General features: G+C 30.5%; 1 protein-coding gene across 1 annotated transcript; it reads left to right on the top strand.

The window, feature by feature from the left end:
- Window positions 1-8284: 8284 nt before the first annotated feature.
- LOC115697757 (9-cis-epoxycarotenoid dioxygenase NCED2, chloroplastic) lies at window positions 8285-10660 on the top strand. Its single transcript, XM_030624879.2, has one exon. The coding sequence runs from the start codon at window positions 8572-8574 to the stop codon at window positions 10345-10347; it is 1776 nt and encodes a 591-aa protein (XP_030480739.2). The 5' UTR covers window positions 8285-8571; the 3' UTR covers window positions 10348-10660.
- Window positions 10661-14993: the final 4333 nt, after the last annotated feature.

Genomic DNA, 14993 nt, shown 5'->3' with positions numbered 1-14993 from the left:
TCTTTAGCCACAGATTTTTTAGTCACAATATAAGAATGATAATTAATAATTAGTTACAACTTTTTTACTTTTAGTCACAAAATTTATTATGACTAAAAGTAAAAAATTTTGTAATGAATTTTTTTTTTAAAGATATATATACCGATGGATGGCAATTAATCTTTCTTTGTCAAGAGTTGTCAAGAGTGGCCCTGGGTCTCCAACATTTAATTTAATTTTTAATTAAGGACCGCAAACAAGCAAAAACCAAACAGTGATAGTACTTACTATAATACAAAACGTTACACTCCTTTATCCTCATATTCCAACAAAGGACACCATCCATCCATTAATGCATATATATAAATATATATATATATATTACTTCATGTTCATGATAAAGATCATCAATGGGGGACCGATCATTATACATCTTGGCACTTTATATATATCTTTTTTTTGCACTGCATTACCTTCTTTTTCAAAATGAAGAACTTGTTTCATATTCCATTTGTAGTAAATATAGAAAACTTTGTGATATCATAACTATTTTATATATATTTAAAAGAGAACATGGATTTCATTAAATTAAATTAGCTATTGAGAACTAATAAAACGTGAATAAATATCCATTTAAAGAATTAGTAATAAAAGTAGTTAGCACATGAATAATACTAAAATAGTCTTGCAAAAATCACCACCAACAACTGTTTATAAAGAAAAAACATTTAAAATAATTTGCTGACATCCAAGATTAGAATTAGGACTATTAATCCAGCCTAATATGATAACTATCGAATCACTTTTAATAATAGAGATATAAAAAAAACTAAATTAGTGAGCAATAATGTAACCGCCCTAGTAACTCCGCCACATTCACACCATAATCTCCATCCAACCCTACCAGTACCACTCCCTCATCATCCCGTATCACACCGCTCAATCCCACAAAACTCCTACTCGAGATTTCACTAAAGCGTCAGTTTTTAAAGAGAAGTGTCCCATTAGCAAAAAATACCACCATGGATCTAAGAATTTATTCACATAAAATACATAATATTAATATTATAATTATTCATGTTCCATTTCATCACGTACGAAACTTAATATATATATTTATATATATATAGTAATTAACATACAATATGTGGAATTTAATTACTCTATATATATATATTTGGTGCACATGCCTATCGTATATGTGTGTTATATTTCTCATAAAATAATATATATAGTAATTTCTGACAAAAAAAAACACACACACACATTATCATTCTTCACATTTTTTATATATATCTAAATTAAATTAGGAAGTAAATGATTTATAATAATAATATAAAAAAAATTATTAGTCGATATCGAGCAACATTGCTGACCTTTATCTTTAACACTTTTGTCTAACTTGTACTACTTGTATTACTATTAATTAGCTATATGAAATTGAAGTTTCCATGTTACTTTATAATGTAAGAACACATCAACCAAAAAGCATAACAATGAATACAAACAAATATATTACGTACGTTGTAGGGCAAACTCAATTCATTATATATACCAATTAAATTAACCCTATACCATTAATTTTCTGTGGTGTAGGTTTTCATTTCGTACTATATCTCACTTTAAAAGGTACGTTTATTAAAAACTGTATACACAGTACGTATATTAATATTCTAAGGTACACAACACAACACAACACAGCCAATATATATATATATATATATATATATATATTTATATATAGTGCATTTTTTTACAAGTAAGAGTACCCTAATTAATTATTATATAAACGATAGTATAGTTCTTTCAAAATTTTCAACTTATCATGACCTTGTTCTTAAAAGAGAAAAAATTAACAACTTGCTGATGATGATGATGACTCGATACATATACAAAAAAGAAAATAAAGACTTTATAAGGTACATTAATTATTAGAAAAAAAACAAACATTAAATGATATTAGTTTCAAATAGTCAAATGATATATGAAGAGTACTAATTAATACCATACATTATTTAAATTAGGTAATAAGTGCCCACAAACAATCTTACTTTTATAAGTGGCAACTTGTTAGCTTAAAAGTCAAAAAATTATAACTAATCTATTTTATTACTATATAAAAAAGTCTAATTATAGTTACTAAAAATTAAAAAAAATTAAAATTTATTGTGAATAAATATATATTTAATTACAACGTGACTTAAACTAAATTAATTAGTAAAATGTGTAAATATTATACCTTTTAATATAATTAACAAGTAACTAAGTTTATGTTTTGACTATAATAAAGTAACATTTTGTAGTCACAAAAATATATAAGATATTGGCCACCAACATATGTGTTATTTAATATTTCTCAATCTTTATATAAGCATAAATATGTTTCGCAGGCACATTAACTTGTATAAAATTGTGTTGGGTCCCGTTATTTCATTTTGTCGGGCTGCTACTTTATTTTAACTCCCACATTAATATGATATTGTCTACGTTGGCCTAAGCTCTCACGGTTTTATTTTTAGGTACCTTCCCAAAAGGTATCATACTAATAGAGTAGATAGAACATCTAAGATAACTCTTGCCTATTCTTCCAATGTGGGACTTGGGTTGATACCCCAATAATTCTCCCCTCAAACCAAGGACCACATACTCGTGGTCTTTCCCTTCCAGCGAAACTATCTTATGCCGCCACTATCACCAAGGGAACTCGCCCCTGACAATCACCTTTGTCATGCAAGAAGACTTTGACATAGGTCCTAACACTAATCTTCATCTTGTACCGCCGTAATCATTAATGAGACAGGCCACCTGACTACGTCATTATCATATAAACTTTCGATACAAGGCACTATATAGATCTTCCATCGCAAGGTCATCACTTTGATAGCTTCTCCCACACATCACAAATGGAGCTCACTATCACAACGCTCCTAAACCTTTGGTTCTGATACTACTTGTTGAGTCCCGTTCTTCCATCTTGTCAGGCCGCTACCTCACTTTGACTCTCATATTAGTATGATATTGTTCGCTTTAAGTAAGCTCTCACGGTTTTATTTTTAGGCACCTTCTCAAAAGGCTTCATACTAATAGAATAAGTAAAACACTTATATCTAAAACAATTCTTGCATATTCTTCTAATGTGGGACTTGAGTTGATACCTCAACAAATTGTTCCCTATTTTTTTTTTTTTAGATTTTAAATAATCCTCCTAAATTATAAAACCATCATAAATTTCCTCTTTCAGTTACATTTTTTTTTTTTAGTATAATACTAATATGATGTCAATTTAGCAATTTAAAAATACATAGATAAATAGTGGCTTACTACCTACATTCTCAGAGGGAATAATATGTGTGTATAAAACTCTACAACAATGCCTAAAAGAAAAATATCATACTTATTATTATAATATACATATAAATACAATTTTAAAGTTGAGGAAGATATGGGAGGGCTTAAGAGTTAAGAGTATGATGTCAAGTGTGTTGGAGGAGCATAGCAGTTGTAGTAGTTGTAGCAGTACATATACATATACATGTGTACATATATATATATGTGTATATATGTAGAGTGTACTGCTTGTGTGCGGGGTTGTGGGGTTGTAGAGTGTAGTGTAGTGTGTTTTGTGGGGGAAGAGAGTGAAGTAGGAGTGGGGGCCATGTGATTGTGACTAAGATTTTGTGGTTGAAGAAACATATTAGAAAACGGCCACGTGGGTGGGGTGACATCAAGCCCCACATCAATATAAACGCCCACAATCAACGACTCATCTCTATATATAATCACTCACGCCTATATATACTACTACTACTTAATTACTTCATTCTTACTCTTACTTTTTTGCCTTTGCTCCCCAAAAAAAACAAAATAAAAACATGCAAAAGAAAACAAACTCAAGAATCCACCAATTACTGCCCCACTAATTCTCACATTTCACCATCCTTTACTTTTATTTTTCTTTTCCTTTAACTATTGGTTCCCAACTCTCTACAACTCTTTCTTTCATTACCCTTGTTTTTCAATTCTATACATAATAGAGAAATGGCATCAATTGTTTTCGTAATGCTCCTCATTTAGCTGTGTAGTATATATGTGTATCACTTTATATTACTTTCCTGAATATTCATCTTACAAATAATTAACATGCATCTTTTTATCGTGCTTTGTTTTTATTAACACACTTTTTAAGAAATATGTTTAATTTTAGAGTTCTTAAATAATAGACTACCAAAAAAAATATCTATTAATCAATTTAAGTTATTTTTGACTGTATAGTCAACCTATATTTATACAGTTTTAGAATCATCACATTTGATATTCCCCAAGCCATGTGAGATTGCACAACTTACTCGGTCGAAACCCTTAATGGATCACAAGACTCTGACTGTCACAATCATCCCCCTTATAGAATCCGACACCCTCGTCAATTATACTTCCGGTTGGGTCTAAACTCTGATACCATTTATCTCTATATTATCATATTTTTTTTTATTATTTTTTTTTTGTCTTTAAAATTACACTGTGCTTTTAATTTTTTTATTTTTTTTTTCTATTATTATTTAAAATTTGACAATTTATTAAGGATATAGCTTGTGTGAGACAAGGCACAAAAGTTAGTTTGTTACCTTATTTAATGATGATTGAATAAATAAATATAATAAAAATTAGATTGCTAAAGATTGCTTTCCTTTCCATTTTTAATTAAGAGAAATGTTTTTTTTTTTTTTTTGAATAATTTCTTTTTATTCAAATTGATAAAATTTTATTAATGAATTTTAAATTTAATTATTAAATATGTAAAATTTGAAAATATAAATTAGTCGATAAGCATTAAATATTAATATGTTTCATTTATATATTTTAATCTTATTCTAACGCGTATAGCTAAATATTTTTAAATGTTGCTATTTGGCCTTTTAAATTGTATTTTTGGGTTTCTAAGAGCATCTTGAATAGTAGAATTTTTTAAGAGTGTCAAAAATTTCCACATCACTTAAAAATATATTATTTTATTTTATCTCTCTTTCACATTATTTTTTACACTTTTTATTTTAAAATAATCTAATGATAAGTATCTCTGAAAATTATTAAAATTATATTACATTATTATTTAATATATTAAATAAACAAATTTTCTTACTTTATGATAAAATAATAATAAAAAAATAAGAAAGAGAAGATATAATGCTATAGCATGATATTCTTTTGTGGCATTCTTTTTCATTTTAATGATAAGCATTAATTAAAAAATACTAAAAATGTATCTATATCATCAAGCATTTTTCATAGCATCTCTATTGAAGATGCTCTAATTAATACTCCAAAATTATTTAAAAGGTAGTTTTAAGTATGTTTTTCAAGAAAAAATTCTTGAGAAACTAAAAATAAAAAGCATAAGCTCAGCAAGGACCTTCTCTTCAAATTCAAATTCCCGACTTTGAATAAAAAAAAAAAAGATTATTTAGAATTTTTATCTCCTGAACTATGAAATATACATTATTGTGTGTCTCTTGAATTTTTTCAGCCTGTTATAAATGGTCCTTAAACTATTTAGTATTTACAATATTGTAAACTGGTCATTTTGTCAATTTTTTTACACGTGACAAACAAAATGATGACATGACTGCTTAACCAATTGCCACATTAATACCACGCATATAATTGAACATTAAAAAATTAAAAATTATATATTTTAAAAAATCATTAAAGTAAAAATTAATTGATAATTATATCAAAAATTATAAAAACTAAAATAAAAAAATTAAATTATTTTTTCAAATTAATTACACACGTGGCATTGATATGGCACTAATGTGACAACTAACTAAGTAGCCATGTTATCATTTTGTTTACCATGTGTGACAAAACTTGACATAATGACCAATTTACAACACCAAATAGTTCAGGGACCATTTTTAACAGACTGAAAAATTCAAGAAACACAATAATACATGTCATAGTTCGTGGACAAAAAACCTAAATCGTCTAAAAAATAGTAAAATTTTATTTGCACTACCCCATAAAATTATAAGACTAATTAACTTACATTAGTTTTTAAAAAGGGAAATTTGATTTTCTATACTTAGAAAATCAAAAAATTTGATTTCTAAACCAATAATTTAAACCCTAAAAAAACTATACTTTTTTTTTTCAAAACTCCAAAAATACCCCCAAACTAAAACTATCTCTCTTTCTCTCTCTATCTAGCCGGTCCCAAGAATCCCACACCCCAGGTCCGATGGTCGGACCATGGGGTCCGATGGGGTCCGACCAATCGGACCCATCGGACCCCAAGGTCCGACCATCGGACCTCTCTCTTCCCCTCTCTCTCAAATCGCAGGAAAAAAAAAAAATTAAAAGCCGGTCGGACCTTCGGGATGGGTCCGATGGTCGGACCCATCGGACCCGAAGGTCCGACCATCGGACCTCTTTCTTCCTCTCTCTCCAAAATCGCAGAAAAAAAAATTTAATAGACGGTCAGACCTTGGGGTCCGATGGTCGGACCCATCGGACCCCCAAGGTCCGACCATCGGACCTCTGTCTTCTTCCTTCTCTCAAATCGCAGGAAAAAAAAAAAAGTTTCAGAGACTAGGGTTGCTCTTTCGGGTTGGGGTTGGGGTCGGAGGGGTTGGGGTCGTGGTCGACGGGGGTGAGGGTGGTGATCGGCGTTGGGGTTGACGTGGGTGGGTGAGGGTGGTTCGGGTGAGGGTGGGCGATTGGGGTGAGATAGAGGGAGAGAGAGATGATGCAGAGAGAGAGAATATTGTGAGGGGGGTATTTTTGGGGTTTTGAAAAAAAATGAATAGTTTTTTTAGGTTTTAAATTTTTGGTTTAGGGAAAATTTTTTTTGATTTTCTAAGTATAGAAAATCAAATTTCCCTTTAAAAATCACTTTTAATATTTTTTTAAAAATTCTTTTTGACATTATTTTCATTTAATATCGATGGTTAGCTTATTTTATTTTTTAGATATATTTATTTTAGATCATATATACTATTTTTTTAAATAAAATTTCATATAATTTTTTTGTCTTAATATTTTTTTTATTTTATTTTATAGGTATAATTTTTAAGGATATAACAATAAAGAAAAAAAAAATTAGTACATTTTAAAAATATAAATTTTATATAAAATAAAAGTTATTAAAATGGGATGTACTTATAACTTTATGGGAGTGCAAATAAAACTCTCCAACAAATAAAACACAAAAGAGTTTTTTGCATCTAAACCCTCCTAACTCTTGTTTCACTTGTATTAATTAACCTCAAAGCTCAAATTTTGATAGTAAAATCCTCCAAACTATTGAACTGGTAACAAATTTAAGGTGTTATCCGGTTAAGTGCCACTTTAGACTGCTATGTATACACTTTGTACACATGGCACGTTTATATTAGTGTACTTAATATTATTATTTTTAAAATTTATTTTGAAATTAAATAATTATAAAAATAAAAATATAAAATATTTAAAAGATAAAAAAATATTATGAAGTTTAAATTATTTTTATATTTTTTAAATAATAATATTAGATGTACTAATATAAATGTGATATATGTACAAAAGTGTATTCATAAACAGTCTATATTGACAATAAACTATAAAAAAATTAATGATACATTAGGTAGCGTTTGGTAACACTTTTTTAATCAGTTTTCTGTTTTTAAAAGTAGAAAAGTGAAAATATTTTTCAAAAACATGTTCTATAAAACCGTTTTTACTTTTCAATTTTATAATTAGAAATTAAAATTTTAAAAACAAAAAAAATTACTTTCAATATCTTTTTAAACAGTTTTTTTTTTCTTAATCAATCTTTTGAATTACGACCAGACCTAGACCCAAATCCCCTCCCCACGGCCTTGGCGCTGAACCCGAATTTTGACTTGAACCTGAAACCAACCTCGGACCTAGACCCGACTTAAATAAAATCAAAAAATAAAAATAAAAATAAACTTTACAGAACACACTTTTGTTTTCTGTTTTTAAAATTGAAAAACAAAAGTGGTTATAGAACGCATTTTTGTTTTTTAAAAACAAAAATTTTACTTCCATTTTTTGATTAAAAAATTAAAAAACAAAAGTATTACCAAACGGCACCTAAATTTATTTCCAATTTAATAGTAGTTTAGAAAGTTTTACTATTAAAATTTGAACTTCAACCGTTAAGTGCTTAAACAATTAAGTAATTAAATATAAATGAAATAATAATTAGGAGAATTTAACTAGAAAATACTTAACAAAAAAAAACCAACATTTTTCTACCTATTTTGCCCCAATAGCAACACAAGCCAAGTATGCCACATACTTTGTAATTTCTATACGTATACATATATATGTAAATCCTCAAGTGCTCTTTCTACACACAAAAGAATCCACCACGTGCTCTTCTCTTAGATGTATGAGGTGGACCTCTTTTTTTCCTTCTTCTCCAAACAAACAACTCTCTATTTATACCCCAATTTTCTCTCCTTTAATCCAAACCAAAACTAAACTCTTTCTTTCTTTCTCTCAATACAACAAACTTCTTTTCTTTTCTTTCTCTCTATCTCCAAACACCCAAAACAAAAACTTACTCATAAAAGAAAAAAAAACACAGCCATGTCTACTCCTTCATTGGCTCCCAACTCTAGTAGTTGGGTTGGAACCAAATTAAGTACTCATAATAATCTCTACTCATCAAAAAAGTCCATTTCTTTATTAACAAAGAAGAAACCCATTATAACAAGTGCTTCTGTTCTTCATTTCCCTAAACAAATCACAATTTCAAAAGATGAAAACAACAACAAAACCAACCCAACAACAACAACAACTCCTCATTGGAATTTCCTACAAAGAGCCGCCGCCGTGGCATTTGACGTGGCAGAAGGCGCGTTAGTTGCACGCGAACGCCAACACCCACTTCCAAAGACAGCCGATCCACGTGTACAAATCTCCGGAAACTTTGCTCCCGTACCTGAACAACCCGTTAAACAATCCTTAAATGTTACCGGAACTATACCCAATTGCATTAACGGCGTTTACTTAAGAAACGGAGCTAACCCACTTTTTGAACCAATTGCCGGTCATCATTTCTTTGACGGTGACGGAATGGTTCACGCCGTTACTATCAATGGCGGTGAAGCTTCAGCTAGTTACGCTTGCCGATTTACTGAAACTCAGAGACTTGTTCAAGAACGAGACCTCGGTCGCTCTGTTTTCCCTAAAGCCATCGGAGAACTCCATGGACATTCTGGTATTGCTCGTCTCTTTCTTTTCTATGCTCGTGGACTTTTTGGACTCGTTGACCGTAGTCATGGTACCGGAGTTGCTAACGCCGGTCTTGTTTACTTCAACGATCGGTTACTTGCTATGTCGGAAGATGATCTTCCTTACCAAGTTAGAATCACTTCTTCCGGTGATCTCGAAACTGTTGGAAGATACGATTTTGATGAACAACTCTGTTCCGCCATGATTGCTCATCCTAAGCTTGACCCAGTTTCAGGGGAGCTTTTTGCTCTTAGTTACGACGTCGTTCAGAAACCTTACCTTAAATACTTTAAATTCTCACCCAATGGGGAAAAATCCCCCGACGTGGAAATATCTCTTCCGGTTCCGACCATGATTCACGATTTCGCCATTACTGAGAATTTTGTCGTGATCCCAGATCAGCAGGTGGTTTTCAAGTTGGGAGAAATGGTCAGAGGTGGGTCCCCTGTTGTCTTCGACGGTGAGAAGAAATCCCGGTTTGGGATTCTGTCCAAAACCGCAGAAGACGCGTCGGAAATGATCTGGGTCGAGTCGCCGGAAACTTTCTGCTTCCATCTCTGGAACGCGTGGGAAGAGCCGGAGACAGACGAGGTCGTGGTGATCGGGTCTTGCATGACTCCACCGGATTCGATCTTCAACGAGTGCGACGAGAGCTTGAAGAGCGTTCTCTCCGAAATAAGGATTAACTTGAAGACGCGTGTCTCCACGCGCCGCCCTATAATCGCTAACGTTGACGAAGAAGTGAATTTGGAAGCCGGAATGGTGAATCGGAATAGGCTTGGGAGAAAAACCCGGTTTGCTTACCTCGCCATTGCTGAGCCGTGGCCGAAGGTTTCTGGTTTCGCTAAGGTTGATCTCTCTACCGGCGATGTGAAAAAGTATTACTACGGTGACCGGAAATTCGGCGGCGAACCGTTTTTTTTGCCGAATTCGGAAAGTAATGAAGGAGAAGAAGATGAGGGTTATATAATGGCGTTTGTTCACAACGAAAGGAGTGGGAAATCAGAGCTACAGATTGTGAACGCCATTGATTTAAAGATGGAAGCTTCAGTTAAACTCCCGTCGAGAGTTCCGTACGGATTTCATGGAACATTTGTCGACGCAAAAAACTTGGCTCACCAAAAGTGATGACGAGGGTGAAAATGAAAAGTTTTTGGGTTTTGGGGTGATTTTGGTAAATAAGGAAAAAGTTGGGTAAATTTTTAAATTAAGGAGAATTATTTTACCAGAGGGATGGTAGTATGAGAAAAAGGGTCCCCGGGAATTATTCTCTTAAGAATATATTTTAGAACAAATTAAGATTTTATTAGTTTAATTAAGTTGTGATTAGAGAAACCAAACTTGTAGCTTTTTGGACAGTAATTAAGCTCAGTTGGTTTCTGTTTATATTTCTGTAATTTTAAATATATGAATAGAGAGAATTAATTTTCATCTACATAAATATAAATATGATGTTACTGTAAATTAAATTAGTTACAATACTTGGTCTTTTTGTTTGGTAGTATTAATGAATTTATGTTGTTATTCACATAATTATGCACTACTATGCAAATTACAAGTTGTTCTGGTAATTTGTGCCCAAAAAAATTAGGTTGACCTTGAAATTTCTTTTTCTAATTGTATTGAGATATATAATATGTGAAGTGTGAAGTACTAGTCATAATCCATTTTAGTAATAATTATCATATATAAAAAGAGCATGAGTTTAATAATAGCTAACAAAAATAAAAAATAAAAAATAAAAAATCTTAAGTCGCTGTCACATATATTTTAATTGCTACCGAATAAATAATAATGTCGTATGTATTGGGATAGAGAAGATGATCGAAGCATAATGCTTATGTTACCTTTCAACTTATTATTTTTAACACACTAATTCTATCTCTATAAATATATATTTAAAGACTAATTAAAATTTTTGTCCTCTATTATATTATACTCCCGAACTTTTAAGGTCGTTAAAAATTTTCTCTGAACTATTGAGATTATTGAATTTAAGGACTTTTGTCTAATTTTAATAAAAAAAGCTTAACAAGAACGAAAATTCAAAGGCATAATTTAGTACATGTCAAAGTTCGAGAGACATGATTTGGTAAATATCAAAATCTTAGAAACATAATATAATACATAAATAATCACTGAAATAGTAAAATTGAATAAAATTAGACAAAAGTCTTTAAATCTAACAATCTCAATAGTTCATGGAGAATTTTTAATGGTCAGAAAAACTTAAGGGGCACGATTTGATGCATGTTAAAGTTTAGGAGGCAAAAATTCTAATTAGCCTATATTTAAATTTAAGTATTGCTATTGAGCAGTAATAATGTCAAAGAATTCAATATATCTAATCGTATTAATAATAATATAACACTTAGGTGGCGTTTGATTGGAAGTAATGAAATGGAATGGAATGAAAAGGAAACAATTTTCATTCCATTCCTTTGTTTGGTTGCATTTTAAAGTACTATTGGAATGGCATTTCAATGGAATGCTCTTTCCACCATTTTAGTAGAATGACTATTCCATTTTAAAAAGAAAGGAATGACCATTCTAATGTAATAAGAAAAAAAATTTAATGATTTTTTTATCAATTATATTTTTTATGCATTTTAAATTTTATTCCATTCCATTCTTATTCCTATTCTCATTCCCATTCTCATTCTTATTCCTATATTTTCATTCCTCCCAACCAAACGCCTCCATATGCTTAAGCACCACTTATACCTTTTAGCCTTTGTATTAGATATTTTTTTTAGTTAAGACATAATTTTGAGAGCTTCTACTGTCATTATTTATTTATTTATTTTTGTGAGTATGTGTGATTTATTGATTATTTTGATGGAAATTGTATATGATAAAATAAAAGCACTAGTATAGTAAAATTATAATTTTTTTTATCGGATCAAAATTACAAAAATACCCTTATCATATAAATAGAGACTTACACTCAATAATTCACATATAACACATAATTAATTATATAATAATATAATATCACATTAATATTTAATTAATTTTATTAGAATTATTAATCTATTTCTCATTTTAAGATATTACAACTGAGCTCGAGGAGCTTCTCACTCTACTCTCTCTACAACAGTATAGCTCATGCAGGTAATGATCTTCACATGCAGTAGTGGTTTTATATAGTTGTAGAGGTTGAGGTTTGAATTTTGTCCAAAGTTGATTCAAACTTGGTCTGAATTCAGATTGAGCTATAATCTGTTTATTATCTTTTCTATTGTAAAACTGTTTTTGGTATTTTTATTGTAGCTGAAATTATTTAGAGTCTTTATTAGTATTGGTCTACGGCCAAATTTGTAATTATTTCGGTTTTGTAAGTAATTGATCTCTTAAACATGTGTGTAGACAAGCAAATACAAGGTTCATGGCTTAGGAAAGAGAACTTTAAGACTAGATAAAGAGGTAGTATAGAATGGTAAAATTTCACACTAATAAGACTTGGCTTGTAACTTGTATCTTAATGAAGTTATTACATTTTTTGTAAAAAGAAAAAAAAAGCTCAACACCCGAAATACTCACCAACAGTCGGTTACAAACTTTAATATGAAACTGTTACCTCACCATTGCCACGTGCTCAAAACCCGTATTAGTTAATGCCTAGGACCCACATATGTCCCTTTTTAATTTTTTTTTTTGGCTAATTAGAATTCTTTAACATGTACCAAATCATGCCCTCTGAACTTTTAAGGTCTTTAAAAATGTTCCCTGAACTATTGAGATTGTTGGATTTAATGACTTTTGTCCAATTTCATTCAATTTTACTACTTCAGTGATTGTTTATATACTAAATCATGCTCCCCAAACTTTGATATCTACCAAATCATCCCCCTCGAACTTTGACATTTACTAAATATCATGGCCCCTGGACTTTCATCCATGTTAGAATTTTTTACTAAAATTGGAAAAAAGTCCTTAAATCCAACAATCTAAATAGTTCGGGGAGCCAGGAGTGTGTACGGAATGAGGACCGCCGGATAGGATGACGACTCGAGGCTTGTAGTCAGCAATGGTCTTGAGAGAGCTGGTTTCGGAAAGGCAAAGGGAGAAAACAGCGAGAAATCGGATACGGCGAGTGATGAGATGGGTATACTGGGAACCGTAGTCGAGGATCAAAACCCTGTCTGATTCCACACTTTTGGGGTCGATGGCCATGGCTGGAGGCTAAAGAAATTCGACTTTGGACCCAACGTAATCTTCGATCTTCAATCTCCGATCTAAGTTTGAAAAAAATTCTAGGGTAGAGCTGATTGAGTTGAAGAAAGCCAAAATGGCAGAGAGAGAGAGAGAGAGAGAGAGAGAGAGAGAGAGAGAGAGAGAGAGAGAGAGAGAGAGAGAGAGAGAGAGAGAGAGAGAGAGAGAGAGAGAGAGAGAGAGAGAGAGAGAGTGAGATCGAAGAAGATGGAGGCGCGGGGGTTTGACGGGTTCGAGAGCAAGATTGAGGGAATGAAAGAGTAGAGAGGATATTATTAAAAGATACAATAAACTGTAGACAGGAGTAAGGAACGTTGAACATAATGTGAAAAAAAGTACAATATTGACATCTCTATACTGTAATCATTTTAAATTAATAATATTATAAGTATAATAAAATTTTAATTATGAAATTATATGTGTACAATTTTAAATTATTAAGAGTTTTCTTATAAAAATTAAAATAATTTAAGTGTAAAAAATAAATTGCTAAAAGATCTTTATTTAATAATAAATTGCAAAAAATTAATGAATAATTATACTTAATTTAATTTTAAAATATAATTAATTTTAATTAAAGTTTTAAAAGGAAATAAATTAACAGGTTAATATTAAGTTACATGTCATTTTTTATTTTTTTTATTTAATTTCCAAATTAATCACAACTATTTAGTAGTGATCTAATGGTTAAAAAAAATGTAACCACGATAGTTACAATAAAAATGTAATCATTAAAACCTCTTCTATATATATAAATATATATATAATAGTAGTACTTAGTATACAGTCAAATTAACCATGCACTATTAAGCACATGAAAATTATGAGAGTTCCAATTTTCAGCCAATAATTTTCAACAAGAGACAACTATTTTGGAAATATTTATATAAATATATCTATATATAAAATTTATAATTGTTATTTTGCCGGAGAATGAATATTAGCCATAACTTTATATAAAGGTGTTTTCGTTTATATATATATGGACAAAATAATGACAAACGGTTTGAGCAAAGTGCGGGTGAGAATATATTGAGGAAGCATAAAAGCATTTTCCAAAACCAACAATTCCATTTTCCTAAATCATTTTCCAAATCAAATCTTCTATAAAATAACAATAAAAAAAATATATATATCCAATCAAATCTTATATAAAAGTAAAAATTATATATGAGTAATGATTCTAACAATATATTTGTATATATTTATAAGGATATGATTTTGTCCCCTGATATAATTTCACGGAATGTATTCTGTGGTACATTAGATGGGTCTCAGGGTACATTAAATGAGTGTCAGTGTACGTTTCTACTTTTTAACCCTAATTACCCTAGATCAATCTCAACCGTCACATCAAATAACTCCCTCATCTGACGGCTGCCCTACATCACGGATTACAATCCGTGAAAGTATAATAACAGGACAAAATCATATCCCTATATTTATAATGATATGTAAATAATTTTAGTCGTCTAATTAAATTTTTAATGCTATCAGCCCTTACTACAAAAAAACATTATGTTTTTAAATTAATTAAAAGTTATTGTATGTGTATTTTT

This window comes from Cannabis sativa, chromosome 7, assembly GCF_029168945.1.
Source record: "Cannabis sativa cultivar Pink pepper isolate KNU-18-1 chromosome 7, ASM2916894v1, whole genome shotgun sequence".
Taxonomy (NCBI): Eukaryota; Viridiplantae; Streptophyta; class Magnoliopsida; order Rosales; family Cannabaceae; genus Cannabis; species Cannabis sativa.
The sequence above is the reverse complement of the archived record's forward strand: the minus strand, read 5'-3'. Positions and strand labels throughout refer to the sequence as shown.